The following is a 13,863-nucleotide window of genomic DNA, read 5'->3' as shown; positions in this document are numbered from 1 at the left end:
GCTATGTTGATGTCGTCTTCTTTGGATCACTCACCCACACGCCCTCAACTCAGACACACACACTCACACACGGGTCCCCAACTTCCTGCAATTTGCTGTACTGCTTGTCCTCATCCTCGGGAGCTCTGTACTTTTTCACTAATAAAAGCTTCCCGGCGAAGAATTTAGTTGGGGAAGAGAGAAAAAGAAATATGGCGAGTGTACGGCTTGCTAGTGAGCAAAAAGACATATCATATGAAACAAAGTTTTAATTTTTATTTTACATATTTATACATAAAACTTTCAAGGAACCCTCTGAATCCAACAGAATGTTAATAGCACATCTAAAGATGAACTTCAGGTAGTCAACATTCACAAAATGTTGAAAACTGATTAAAATATACATATTACGGAGAGCTACAACTTCACTACGAGGCAGGCATGTATTTTTTGACTTGTATAGCACCGTCATTTACAGTTCTTCGTTAAAACTACAGTGAAGAATGAAAGTAGTCAATGGTAAAATACTGCTCCAACTTAAAATCTCTAAACAAATAAAAATAAAGTTGAAACTACCCTCTTTTATTAACCATGATTTGTGGTGGTGTAAGTACTGTACATTTTTTTTGTAACAATATTTTATTAAAATGCCTGATATTTAGTGGTACAGTAAAAAATTAAAATAAATTAAGAAGCAAAGGCCAATCACTGGACGTTAAGCTTCAAACATTACCAATGACTAACACTGATGTGTGTTTCTGCGCCACCTTTAACAACAGCATTTTTACAACCACAGAAGCAAAATAAAGTCTAGCTTGTCCTCTGGTTGGATGGCTTCTTTTCACTTTGCAGGCATTTTTTCTGCCATGTGCTTCTGCTGGCTTTCAGCATGTCTGTAAAATTAGTAATACAATTGTTTAGTGCTAAGAAGAAAGATTCAAGCTGCTTTCCAATCAACAGCTAAAACATCCTCCAAACTGAGGTTCAGAGCTACTCAGAGTGAAATCAAGAGAAACAAGAAACAGTTCTTAATTCCAAGAGATTTGCCCTCTTCGATTTTTATATTCTATATGTGATTCCTTTTATTTAATAAGCCACTGGATTCACCTGGGATTGGCAGATGTCACTTCCTTTGAGAAGAAAAGTGCTTTGTTTAAAAATGAAAAGCGATGTCTCTGGGATTATTTATCCCACAAAAGTTTACTATGTGCCTTCTACGTGGCAGGCACTGCTCTGGTGCGAGGGGTTTGGGGTAAACAGACAATAAGCTCTTTGTTCTCACAGAGCATATATTCCAAAGGAGAGAGAAATAAGGAACAAATAGCAAACAAATAGCGAGCAGATAGAAAATAAGTGCCAAGCAAAAAGTCAAAACAAGGTGGTGGGACAAAGTAACCTTTGGACTGCTTCATCTAAACACACCGCACACACACAGACACAAATCTAAGTATTAACAAGGCTTCCGACAACTCTGAAACCAGTTCCATTCTTACGAAAGCTCATGTCTTCCTAACAAATGGTAGGCCTTTGTGAATGTAAAGATTTTCCATGTTTTCATACTCTTCCCCGCTCTCAATCAGTCCCAAGGGTATGATCATGGCAGTGAGGGTAGGTGTAGGGCGAGGTGAGTCTTATTCATCAAGCCCTGTTATGGCCTGTGAGCCCAAAAGGCTGGCCAACCTGGCACCTGGCTGGTGGAGACAGAGTGGGAGGAATTGGCCAAGCTGCTTACATTACTTGAGTTAAATGTCTTCTCAGGGAATGGTAGGGTCTGAAGGCTGCAAAAGACAAATGTTTTGAAGGAGGATTTTAGGAAATTATAAATTTGTCAAGAGAAAAGTAACTCAGGATATGGTTTCTGGCTGTAATCAAAGGATCGGGGCAGTTTTCGTGTGCTGCCCTGATTTGGGTAGTCAGTGACGTCAAGCTTAACTCATTGGTTTTATGCACAATGTCTCACATCTATGGAACAGGGAAGACAAACCACAAATATTTTCAGAAATAGGGAAGTGACAACAGTGTCCTTGCCACATTCGGCAGCCCACAAATAATTGATGATATTCATTTAACAATAAAAGAACTCAAGAAAGAGATATTATCAGCTCTTCTATTCCTAAAAAAAAAAAATTATACCCTTTAGCAGACCACCTGTTTATGTGTATAAAAGAACCTTGATCATATTCACAAAGTAGCTCATGGGCCTCATTTAAAGGCATTCAGCTCAAGAAATATTTTGATGCCCAGTGAGCTGAGATTCCACCGTAGTTAATTAAATTATAGTTCTTACAGCAGTTTTAAAATACGTATCTGTGTGTGCACGTGTGTGTGCACAAATGCTTGTCTACACACAGCAAGGGTTTTCTCTGAGAAAGAAGGAAAAAACAGATAGGAAACAGCTTTGTAAAATACTGAAAACTGGGTGTTATTTTAAGACATACATACAAGGGTGAATTTTACTAAAATTTTAAACAAAGGAGGGTAAAGAGTTTCCGTCCATAAAACTAAAAGATTTTCACATCGACTATTTATACCAAAGTCCTTATTAGGATTTGTTTTACTCAAGCCCCACAGGGACACCTTTTTATGAACAATCATTTTTGAAGACCTACTATGTACCTGGCAGGCCCTGTCTTAGGCTCTGGGGACACGCCAATGAAATGAAAATGGTGTCCTCTCTGCTTTCAGGGGGATTACAGTCAGGTAGAAACAGACGGCAGACAAACAAATATAATGCAGTATGATTTGGCTCCACATGGGAGGAATGCCATGTTGCCAGGAACAAAGGAAGAGGGCCCTACCCCAGTCTCTGCGTCTTCTCCAAAGAGGTTTCATCCAAACCACCCGTCCTCCTTTGGCTGCACACTGAAACCATGTGGGGAGCTTTAAAAACTCCGAATGCCCAGGCCACTCCACAGAATGTCTCGGGGTGAGATCCAGGCATCGATAGTTTATAACGCTCCCCAGGTGGTTCTAACGTGCAGCCAAGTCTGAGAACCTGATCTGAACTGCCTCCCTGGAATGGTAGGAGTTGGACAGGTAAAGAGCAGAGGTGAACAGGACTTCAGCAGTTCTTACAATCATGCTCTCAGCCCTCTCGGATCTGGCTGCAAAGCTCTGGGACTACTACCCTTAGGGATATTTAAGTATCCTCAGTTTCTCCCATGAGCAAAGTAATATTCTGCAGCCGGGACTGGACACAGAAACTTCTCTCCACCTGGTTCCAATTGAAAGGGTTCCTCCAACACCTTTAAATTAGTGACTCCTCTCCTTTTAACTCCATGCTTCTGCCTGCCCTGCTTCCCAAGATCACACCATCTGAAAGGTATAAAAAAAAAATACACTATACACCTAAGTAATAGCTTAATCCTTTGAGAGATGGGAGGAGCCTCTCAATGTCCTCCCAACAACGAGGAATGCCAGTGCTGCCTGAGGGGCAGAGAAAAGGTCTCTGCTCTCAGGAAAGTCACAGAATTTACCAAAGAGTTTAAATGTTATTCAGAAGATGCAGGTCCTGGTTGTATATTTCACTACCGATTTCCCAAAATTTTAATACCTGTATACAAATTTTTTAGACTAACAAAAAGGGGGATGTCTTGTGGTTGTTGGTGCAGTGCCTGAATACATCTGTAGATGGCAACAGTATTATTCGAGTGTTACTGTGATATTTCAGGTATCGGCAAATATGCTAAGAAGATGCAAGAAAGCCTTCTGGTGTTTTGTTTTTCTTTTGTTTTTGATTGTTTTTGTTAGGGGGTGAGGCAATGTAATACTCAAAGCATACAAAACAGAGTGCTGCCTGAAGGTCTTTAAAAAAAAAAAAAAGCCTAAACATAGTTCTGTGGCATTTATTTTGCTACCAAAACTATTTTTATAACATTGCATTTAGAAAAATATTTTACCCAGTTTAAAAAATATATATATTTTACCACACTGAGAAGAGGTCCTGAGAGCATTTTCACTACATATGTTTTCAAGCTTCCCTTGGACGGTTCTGGATCATGTGGTTAACTCCTTATGTTATTGTAACAAGCTGTGTTTTCTTCCCTTGGGGAGCCTTCTACTTTCTGAATATCATTTCTAGGATTAATAGTAATTGTTGCCTCCTGGTTTAAAGAACTTCATACAAACTGTCTCGGAAAAGGTGACACAGTAAATATGAGATAAAAGGAATGCTCACTGTACTTCGTATAGTTCATGTGCTTATGGTGACAGGCTTTTCTACAAGGAAAACTACTACGAAATGCAAGATCTTGAAGCATTAGCCCAGTTTCCTTAACCCCTAGGGAAGGAAACATTTTTTACCTTTTCACAGTGAGGCGCTTGGAGCCAGGCCCAGTTAGAAACTCAAGTCCTGGAGTTTCCCCCCCCCATGAGTACAATCTGGTGGCACTAGCGCTGTGGAAACACGCCAGTGCCCCTGCCTTCTGGGCATGGCAGATGCGATCAAGAGTCAGGTCATATAACAGCAAGTGCCATTCTGTGGCACCCGCCACGTGGCTGTTCGTGAGCTGGAAACACGCCAGCACGCAACGGCTTAGGGCCAACTCCCCAGCATCCAGTCCATCAGGATAAAGTCCTCCTAGGCCAGAACTGCTGACCTGACTTGGGCAGGCTGTAAGAAGTTCTAATGCCCTGACAATCCATCACAAGGGAGGATGGCTGTGAGAAAGCAATGCGTTTGGAAAGCAGTTTTGGCCACGTCCCTTCCAATAAAATAAACAGCTGACGCCAGCAGAGATTAGGTGAGTTACTCATGGAAGTGAGGAAGGAAGTTCTCTAGAGCTCACTCTTGCCCTAATTCTTCAACTTCATAATATCCCGGGCTTCTTTCTTTCTTTGGAAAGGGCGAAACATCACTGACCTGGTCAAGTCTTCGATGTCCACAAGCATGGCGTCTTGTTCTGTGTGCAGCTCATCTCGGATGAGAAGCAGCTGGACCAACTCTTCATTCAAGCCTGGGGCAAAGGAAAGAGAGCATTTAAAAATAGATAAGATTGCATCCCAGTCAGAATGAGGAACTATTTATGGGCCATTAAACATATACCATAGATAACTACATACACACATATACATATATATATGTGTGTGTGTGTGTGTGTATATCTATATATATATATATATATATATATATGTACACATACATAATACAGTTTAACATAAGAGGACATTTTGTTAAAATTTAGAATTCTTACATTAGCTTCTCATAAGCTCAGGAGAAGCCATCAATTGGAGAACATGACTAGTGTGCATCATTACAGGAGTGTTGAAAGAAAAGGAGTAAAGTACAAGTATTTCCAAATACATTCACATTAAAGTGAGGAAAAAAATTGTTAACTATTAGGAAAATGGCCTGTTAGAAAGACTGGGGTTTAGTTTCAAAGAAATGTGAACAAAAAATCTCTAGAGTTTATTAAGCTCGCCACTGTTCATCTTCAGGGTGCTCCCCCCACCCCAAGGGTCAGTGGGGGGTGGGGGTGAGGTCGGCCCGCTGCACCTGACAGCGTTACAGCGGATGCTCAGCCGGCGAGGACAGCGCCCCAGGGATGCTCAAAGGCTTTTCGTGGCCCAGGGAAGGAGCAGCCCTATGAGCAGGCTGTTCTAGGAAAAAGTATTAGCTAAAGATATTGGAAAGCCAGATGTATAAGACCTGAAGAAATAACCCCTGAAGTCTCTGGACAACGGGTGCCAAGGAAACTATTCCTTAAGATTTCTACTGGGAATAAAATAAATAAAAACATTTTTAATCCTCTTGAAGTCAGGCGTCTGTGTCGATTTGGCTTCTGTGCCTCTCTCTTACTTTTCCCCCTCAGTTCAGCTAAGAATTAAAGCTTCTAGGTCTGGACACATGGACACAAGGGAGAGAGCATTAATTTAGCAAGAGCTCTGGGCCCGGAAACCAAAGAAAGGAAGTGGGTATTCACTGAGGTCCCCCTTGGAAATGTTTTTGGAGATCCCGACCTCACATGATGTATTTGTCTGCCTTTAGTTCAGACTAGTTTCCAACTTTAAAAAGGAAGAAAAAAAATCATACAAATAAGTCTAAAACTTCATCTACCCCTGAAAAGGACGAGATGGCAATTTTATTATTTAAAAGTCTAAGGAAGATGTTTCAGTGGTAAAATGTCACTTGAAAGAATAACATTCCTAATAATTTATTCTCAACTAAAATTAAAATGTAGTAGAATTAAAAAAAAAATCCTGTGAATCTATGGTTTCTTAATTAAAATGTTAAACTCTCTTGACTGTAAAACAATACTAAATGTATTAACTTGACACTGTATACGTCCAATTCTAGTTTTTCTAATGTGCTCTTGGGCTTGTTTTTAGGACTAGTACCTAGATCAGTGCCTGCACAGTGTATAGAAAGATTTTTTTATATGAAGTTTTTAACTTTTTATTATGGAAAATTTCAAACTGATACAAAAGCTAAGAGAATAGTTTAAGAATGCATTTAATTAGCTTCAACAATTATCAACTCATGGCCAGTCTTGATTCCTCTTATCTCCCCTTTTCCCCCTGGATTATTTTAAAGCAAATGCCAGACATCGTATTATTTCATCTGTCAGTGCTTCAGTGTATATCTCTGAAGACAGGGCTCTTTAAAAAAATAACATAGCCACAACACCTTTATTGTACCTGAAGAAACAAATAAATCTTTAATAAAACATTCAGTCAGTGTTCAAGTTTCCCCACTTGGTTCCTAAATGTTTTTTATGGTTGGTTTGTTTGAATGCGTTTGGTTGGCAGGTCTCTTAGGTGGTTTTATCTGTAAGTCCACAGGATTTTATCGAATCATATGTTCCTGAGAGCCTGTGAGTCCATCTGGCCGAACCACACGGCCCGAGTGAGCATGTTCTGTCTTGCATCGGGCCAAGCGACTCCCCTTCTCTTGTGCAACCAATCGGCTCGAGTATCACCGCTCACTCACTACCCCTCTGCACACTTCAGTTATTCTGGGGAAGACAGGCCCATATTTTGTCACTCTGTAATTTTCACAGATTGGTCATTTATATGTTCACCACACGGAATGCCACGAAATAAACTGAGTTTGATTTGATGACCTAAACTGAGTGTATGTACGAGTGAAGTTGAGGGTATAATTGTATAATAAATGACTAGTAACTACTAACTTGTGTTCTAGAAACAGATGTTGCAAGCCAAAGGCATGCCAGGCACTTGCTAGGAGCTGGTGATTTAAGATGAATAAAAAGGACCTATAATCTCTGCAAATCTTGAGAAATTCTTAAATGTTCTGAATATTTCAAAGTAATATGAGAGAGAGAGACAGACAGACAGACAGACAGACAGAGAGCGTGAGAGTGAGCACACGCCCTGTGATTCTCTTCCTTTCCTTGCAAGCACACAGTAGGAATCCAGTGAAATGTGTAAGAAGGAACCGAATCAAAGAAGTGGTACTATCCCATTACATTTTACATTTAATACTCTATTTTCAAGCACATCTTACACTTACTTTCTATCTGGGAATGGAGATCATTGACTATCACTTGTAGCTGCCCAATAGTCATGTCTCTCAGGTCAGTGGGCTTTAAACTTCTTTTCATCAAGCATTCACTTATATGAGGCATGTGTGGCAGCTGAGGATACAAAGCAGGAAGAAATGGAGGTGTGAACAGAGCAACAAGTACACTGAACATAAGACCCAGTTTCCTCCTCAAAAACCCAACCTCGTTCACCCGCTTCACTTCAAGTTCTGGGCTTAAAAGCTTTCCCAGTCTAACTTTCCCAATGTGAGGCCCCACACACCACATTTTCTAAAACACAACTGGCATCAAAATGCTACACTACTCAAAAGTTTTCGGATTGGTTCTTAGCACATGCTATGACAACCGTGAGTCAATTATCACATGCAGAGATGAATTACTGGGGAGCTCAAGTAATAGCAACGACACGGATACAATTAACAACATCAGCCACTAATTTATACCACGCTAGAAGCACTGTGCTATGTGCTTTGAATGTTTTGTTCACTCAATTCTCACAACTGTGCTCTGACATAGGTGTTGTTATTATTCTTGTTTCATTGAAGAGAAAACTGAAACTTGTATAATAAATGACTTGTAACTACTACATTGTATTCTAGAAAACAGATGTTGCAAGCCAAAGGCATGGAACTTCCTAGCAAGCGCTTGCTAGGAACTGGTGATTTAAGATGAACCTGAAGACCACAGCAGGTCAGTGGCGGAGTTAGACTTAAAATCCAAAGTGCAGGGCTCTTATCCACTGTGGTATATTGTGTTTGTTGAATGAGAGCTGTAGCTAGTGAGTATGCCACTACCACTAGGTTCTTAAACTGAGATTGCTTTAAAGGAATTTAAATATCCTCATGACAGCTAATATCACCCCTAAAAAACATAGTAGATATCAATCAAGAGAAAAGTTTACTTCTGTGTAATCTGTTGCTTATGTATCTTTCAGTGATACAGTAGAAAAGGAAAAGAAACAAACGTAAATATTTCTCAATGGCAGTACTTTTTACAAACTGCCTCGGAGAAACCCAAGTTTGCATAATTCTGGTAAAGGACAGGGACAGCGTCAACCATTTGCAGTCACCAAACACTCGCTTGCGTTTCAGCGTTTGCTGCTTACGAGATCAGCGACGGGAGACTTTTTTCTGTTCTGTTTTTCCACTTCTACTTGCATTTTGGCCATTGGTTTGGCCATGGCAAGGGCCATTTTGGCTTCAGCTTGTAATTTCTTTTGCCTTGTGAGAAAATCCATGTCATCTAGGGATTCGGATTCTTCTTCAGTAGTGTCTCTATCAGAATAGGAAGAACTCTGTTTGCTCTGCGAAGGGAAAAAGAGCAGCCCTGAGCTTTCCGTGGTGGGCACCATCTTGAAGAGGGGACACTGCGGTCCCCGAGGCCTCTCCTGGAGCTCCCTCCAGCAACTCAACTCGCTGCTCGATTCGATCTGTACCAATCTCAAGCAACGTTTAAAAGGGCAGTTTATTTCTTCAGTGTTAATAATATACTATGACTTTAGCATAAAGAGTAGTATAAATAAATAATAGAATATATTTATGATGAACTGTAGATATTTCTTTGATTCTTAGTTTCAAAGCCTATCCCAAAGTGACCAGACAAGCAACATATTTAACCTAAAGCTGAGGCAGCCCCTTGCTCTCTGCAGTGGACAGGATCTCAGGTGCCCAATGATCGACACGGTTTCCTTGGTAAGAAAACCTGATGGTTGGTGAGAAAGGCGATACATAGATCTCACGGAGTGGAAAGAATTCCAGCAACAAGCACCCAAGATCGGTGAGCCATCTTTTATAATATGTGTGCAAGGAATGGGTAAGGAATGCGCTACACATGCCATCTTGCTGGTTCTCTGAGCGACATCTCTGTGCACCAGCCTTCCCGCCCTGCCCTGCCCTCCATCCTGTCTTTTAAAATGTGTCCTACTGCTGGTCTGTGCCCATATTTCTAAACCCAGGGGGGAAGGATTGGTATTTAGCACATTTTCCTTTAGAATTTTTTAAGGTACAGGTAATTTCTCTTACGGTTTAACATGAAGGCAGTCGCTAACGTTCACAGAGCTCATGTATCCTTGCCGTATCACAGTTTTGCTCTTTCGGTTGCTGTTACATGTTAGGACCATGCCATGTCAAGAAAGGCAAAGAGACTTTTTCTCTTTTTAAATCTGTCCAATGTTCGTTCCCGATAAACAGCAGAAAAGAGGCTCAACGACCAGTAGAGCACACGCACCGAGCTTCGGTGGCAGCTTCTGGACTCACCATGGGCGACAAGGGCGTGTCCAAGCTGGTTTCAGTCTTACTGTCATCGGCATCGCTGTCCTTGTCACTGCCGCTGTCGTTGACAAAGCATATCTGCAGGTTCATCCCACTCTGCAGGCTGGGCAGAAACAAACGGGGCACTAATTCCACTCAGCTATTTGTTATCTATTCACAACCAATAGAATTGTCTGGTTTTGCTAATAAAAAGTAGTTTTATGTGTTCTTCACATGGAGAAGTGAGTGGCCAACACGATTCTTAACTCATAAATGACAACTTATGCTAGAGGATAATCATGGTAACTTAATAACCTTATAACTTGATAAATGATAAATAACTTTTATTATTATATTGGTTTTTTTCCCCCATACTAATTTCATGTTAAGTTAAAAATAATTTAAGGCCACCTATTATAGCACCCGGCACAATATCAAACACATAGTTGGTGCTCAATAAAAATGTGTCGAGTCATAGAGTTTACATTCTTGTCGACGAAGATAAATGGAGTCCTCGGCCAAATATAGTTGCATGGTGTCATCTGGTGTCCTGTCCCACGAGGACAATCCAAGGAAGCTCACTAGAGCCGGCATCCCAGGGCCAAAGAACCTTGAAGACTCCCCCTTTCCCCAAACAGACAGAATATGGCCTGGAGGAAAATTTTACCCAAGGCAATTGCTAAAAGCCAACTGAGGGAGCTCATTTGTGTCATTAAGAAAAAAATGCAGCACAGGTTTACCCTAAAGAAACTTAAGCAAACCTCAAACCCAGTCAGAAAGGCACAATCTTCGAACACAACGAGGTTCTACAGATGCCTCAAGCACACAGAGCCTCCGAGGTGGAGAATTCTGGGAAGCTCATTATGTTTGCGGCCAATCCTGAAGCTCTGGGGGTGATGTTGCTGGAAATGTGGTCACAGAGGGTCACCTGGCTATATCCGTTATACAGTAGGCCAGATGGTGGGTCTAATTCTTTGTCCTAACCTTTTGAAGTTGAACACATTTTATCACTATTTGGCGATGGAGGGTTTTTAAAGAAGTGATTTTCTTAAGTATCTCTAGCATCCCCAATCTCTGTGTAAGAGTAGAGAGAGCAAAGGCCAGAGGAGGCCCAGAAGCAGCAGGGGTCACAATAAAGCTTGTCTAAGTCAGGTTTAGGACAGCTGATGCTGAGTTGCTCGGGCATTAATGTCGCAGAGAGAACGCAAAGAACTCCTCTGACAGTTGACATCTGTATTTGACTTTTTTTATTCTAATGGGAAAGAATGCTTTGTACAAATTGCTCAGATGACTCATATAAAGCGCTTCTTTGAAAATGATACAGAACCCAGAAAAAGAAAATTTAGTGATTTAACAGGCACCATCATTGTGAATGTACTGACACCTACTGTTCACATCTATAATTACCAAAGGTCCCTGCTTCTCCCCCAAGTAGGGAAAATGCAGCCTTTCCCGCAGTAGGCTCAGTTCTGTTCCCTTCCTGCCCTCCTGTGCAGGCCCAGAGAGCTGGGCCCGGGGCTGGTGCAGAAGGTCTGCTGCAATCAGCTCAGGGTGCTTGGACTCAGGTGGACTCAAGTTCTGAATCCTCACTTTTTTGCCTAGGCCCTCAGTTTCCTCATCTGTAAAATGGGGTGAATAATTCTGTGTTTTGTAGAAAGGATGAAAAGGTTAGCCCGGAGCTTAGCATAGGGCTCTGTATATGTTCATTACCCTCCTTTCTCTACTTTCTGAAAGCCTAGACAAAGGAACACAGAATTTGTGTAAAGGGACCTCCCAAGTCACTTACTTGAATACCTTGCCCGGTCAGAGCTAGTCCCTGACACACACTCAGCTCTCTAAGAAAGCATCCTTGAGCTGCCTTTATTCTGTTAGGCAGCCTGGACTTTTACTGAGTGGAACTGTATCCTTTTAAGTTTCTTCCACTGGAATTGTTTTCCTGGAGAAATCTAATATGTTTAGGTTACTCTCTGATCCCATACGAGTTAAGTTTTAAAATTTATTATCTGTAGCTGGTCAAAAAAGAAGAACTCTGTATCAACCCATTATTAATAATTAACCTCATCTATGGATTAGAAGATGATAAAAAATAAAATTATAAATTAAAAACAGGCATATCTTAAAGGCATATTTTAAATAAAAAGACATATTTTAAATTAAACCCAATTCAAATCTAAGCACTTTCTACTTACTAAATAGCTAAAGTCTTGAAAAGAATTATTTAGCCACTGGATGCACAGATTATAAAAATATAAAACAACCCATGATACCATTACAAAATGAGGTTTAAAACATCCAAAGATATATCTTCTGAAGGCAGCTTGATTGTAAATTCTGTCGTTCTGCCCCCAAACTGACCTTTGTGCTCACGATCAGCTCAGACCTAAATCAATCATCCTATACAGAGTTTCTAACCCAGGAAAGGCAAAGAGAAAGAAAAAGAGAGAGAGGATTTAATAGTCAGAATGAAATGAAAGAACACCTCAGGTAGAAATTCAGAAAATCGCCTTAGTACCACATTATCACCGTGGGAAACCGAACAGAGCTTCTTACAGGGTGAGGCTTATAATTCCTTATAGCGGTAATCACCAAGAATGTGACTCTCAGGAAAAGGAAATTATATGACATAACAGCTAATGGTTCAGGGGGGATTTTTGTAAAGACATCTTAAAACGGACTCGGGTTTCAAAAAAGATTTGTTTGCCTTTAGCCTTTAAGCGGGTTTTAAGAAGACTGAGGCTTTGGGGAAACTCAACCACAGCTCCCAAGCAGAGAGACCTGGCTGTGGGGTGAGCAGGGCCACTTGGTGCTGCTGAAGGCCTCTGTGTCACAGGGTCAAGTTAGACAAGGCCTGTTCAGGTTCCCTCCCGCCCTGAGGAGGCGTGGCTGTCCTGAGGCTCGCTCTGGCAACCTGGAGTCTCCACACTGCAGTGCATCTGGCCTCACTCACAACCAGGCTACACAGTCTTGTGAAATCCAGGCTGCTGGAGGTCTAATTTGTCTGCGTCTCTCAAGCAGAGTCTGAGGTGAAAACAAAACGTGATCCCTATCGTGTTAATTAGCGATGTAATTTAAGGTATCCAAGTCAAGGTTACTTGATGTTTCAAGTGGCATTTAGCACAGGTTGCCTGCAAAAGGCTGCTTGACACCTGGGCCTTGCCTGTGGATTTCAGTTCTGACAGGTCTGCGTCCTGGTCCTCTCGAAAAACTCTTTTCCTTGTGTACCATGCAGCAGTGAAAAACCACACTGCTGCCCAGAGCTGCTGAGAGGAAGCCCCAAGGGTCCTGGATGGAGAACGCTCAGAAAGACGAAGAGATAAAGACTGAGTGTCTTCTGGACATCTCAGTGTAAGCGAAAGTGGCCTTCTGAGTGACGGTAGGAAGGCATTTGGTTGAGAGGCTGTTCAGCACCCACATCTGCCTGACATTTACAGCGAGGGAGACTGTTACTCAGAAAATGCTTGTGCTGACTTCTAACTACTGTTACCAGAGATATTACTAAAATATGCACAAAACTGAGAGGCTGGCAGAGATGAAAAGTTTTTAACTACTAAGAGGATATCTCAAAAACAGTAATATGATTCAGTATAAAGATAACACTTTTTCAAAATACGAAGACAAGACCAGTTTATCTCCTGAGGCAAACAATGCGATGGTCCTAAAGTTTGCTGTGACTTCTAACAGAGCAGTAGTAACCATCGTGAATTGGGCCTTGGGTGTGGTGCCTAGGATGGAGCTGGTCTGAGGCCAGCTCTGGACCACAGAACCATTTGGGGTTTTCTGATTTTAGAAATAGGAATCTCCCAGTAACAGCCTGGATGCCCAGCATCTTCATATAAATGTTTAAAATTCTTTGGTTTTCCCTCCTTTGCGTTTGAAAGTACGTTACTTAACATTTTCTCCTTGGGCTTAATAACCACCTATGGATTACAGGCAAGGTAATGGTTAGGGAAGCCAAATGACTTACCCCAGACCTGTGACAGCCCCATTATAAAAATGGTCCCAATTCTTCTCCTCCTGGTATCTGGCTTCTCTGTAACAGGACTTTGCAGCTTTTCCATCATGAGGTGGGGACTACTTCCCTATCCCTGGGCTGGCCTCCTGACTTGTCTTGGCCAACGGAATGCAGAGGAAGT

General features: G+C 41.5%; 1 protein-coding gene across 1 annotated transcript in view; it reads right to left on the bottom strand.

Moving 5' to 3' along the window:
- Positions 1–233: 233 nt before the first annotated feature.
- The window catches only part of SCHIP1 (schwannomin interacting protein 1), a 123,964-nt gene continuing 110,334 nt past the window's right edge, over positions 234–13,863 (bottom strand). Inside the window, exons 3-8 of the mRNA XM_011379660.2 lie at positions 9,737–9,854; positions 8,587–8,784; positions 7,451–7,574; positions 4,841–4,934; positions 3,225–3,294; positions 234–872 (exon numbers count right to left, since the gene is read on the bottom strand). Of these exons, the coding sequence (XP_011377962.1) occupies positions 864–872; positions 3,225–3,294; positions 4,841–4,934; positions 7,451–7,574; positions 8,587–8,784; positions 9,737–9,854 (613 nt within the window). The 3' untranslated portion in view covers positions 234–863. The remainder of the gene's footprint in view (positions 873–3,224; positions 3,295–4,840; positions 4,935–7,450; positions 7,575–8,586; positions 8,785–9,736; positions 9,855–13,863) is intronic.

This window comes from Pteropus vampyrus, unplaced genomic scaffold (assembly GCF_000151845.1).
Source record: "Pteropus vampyrus isolate Shadow unplaced genomic scaffold, Pvam_2.0 Scaffold12, whole genome shotgun sequence".
Taxonomy (NCBI): domain Eukaryota; kingdom Metazoa; phylum Chordata; class Mammalia; order Chiroptera; family Pteropodidae; genus Pteropus; species Pteropus vampyrus.
The sequence above is the reverse complement of the archived record's forward strand: the minus strand, read 5'-3'. Positions and strand labels throughout refer to the sequence as shown.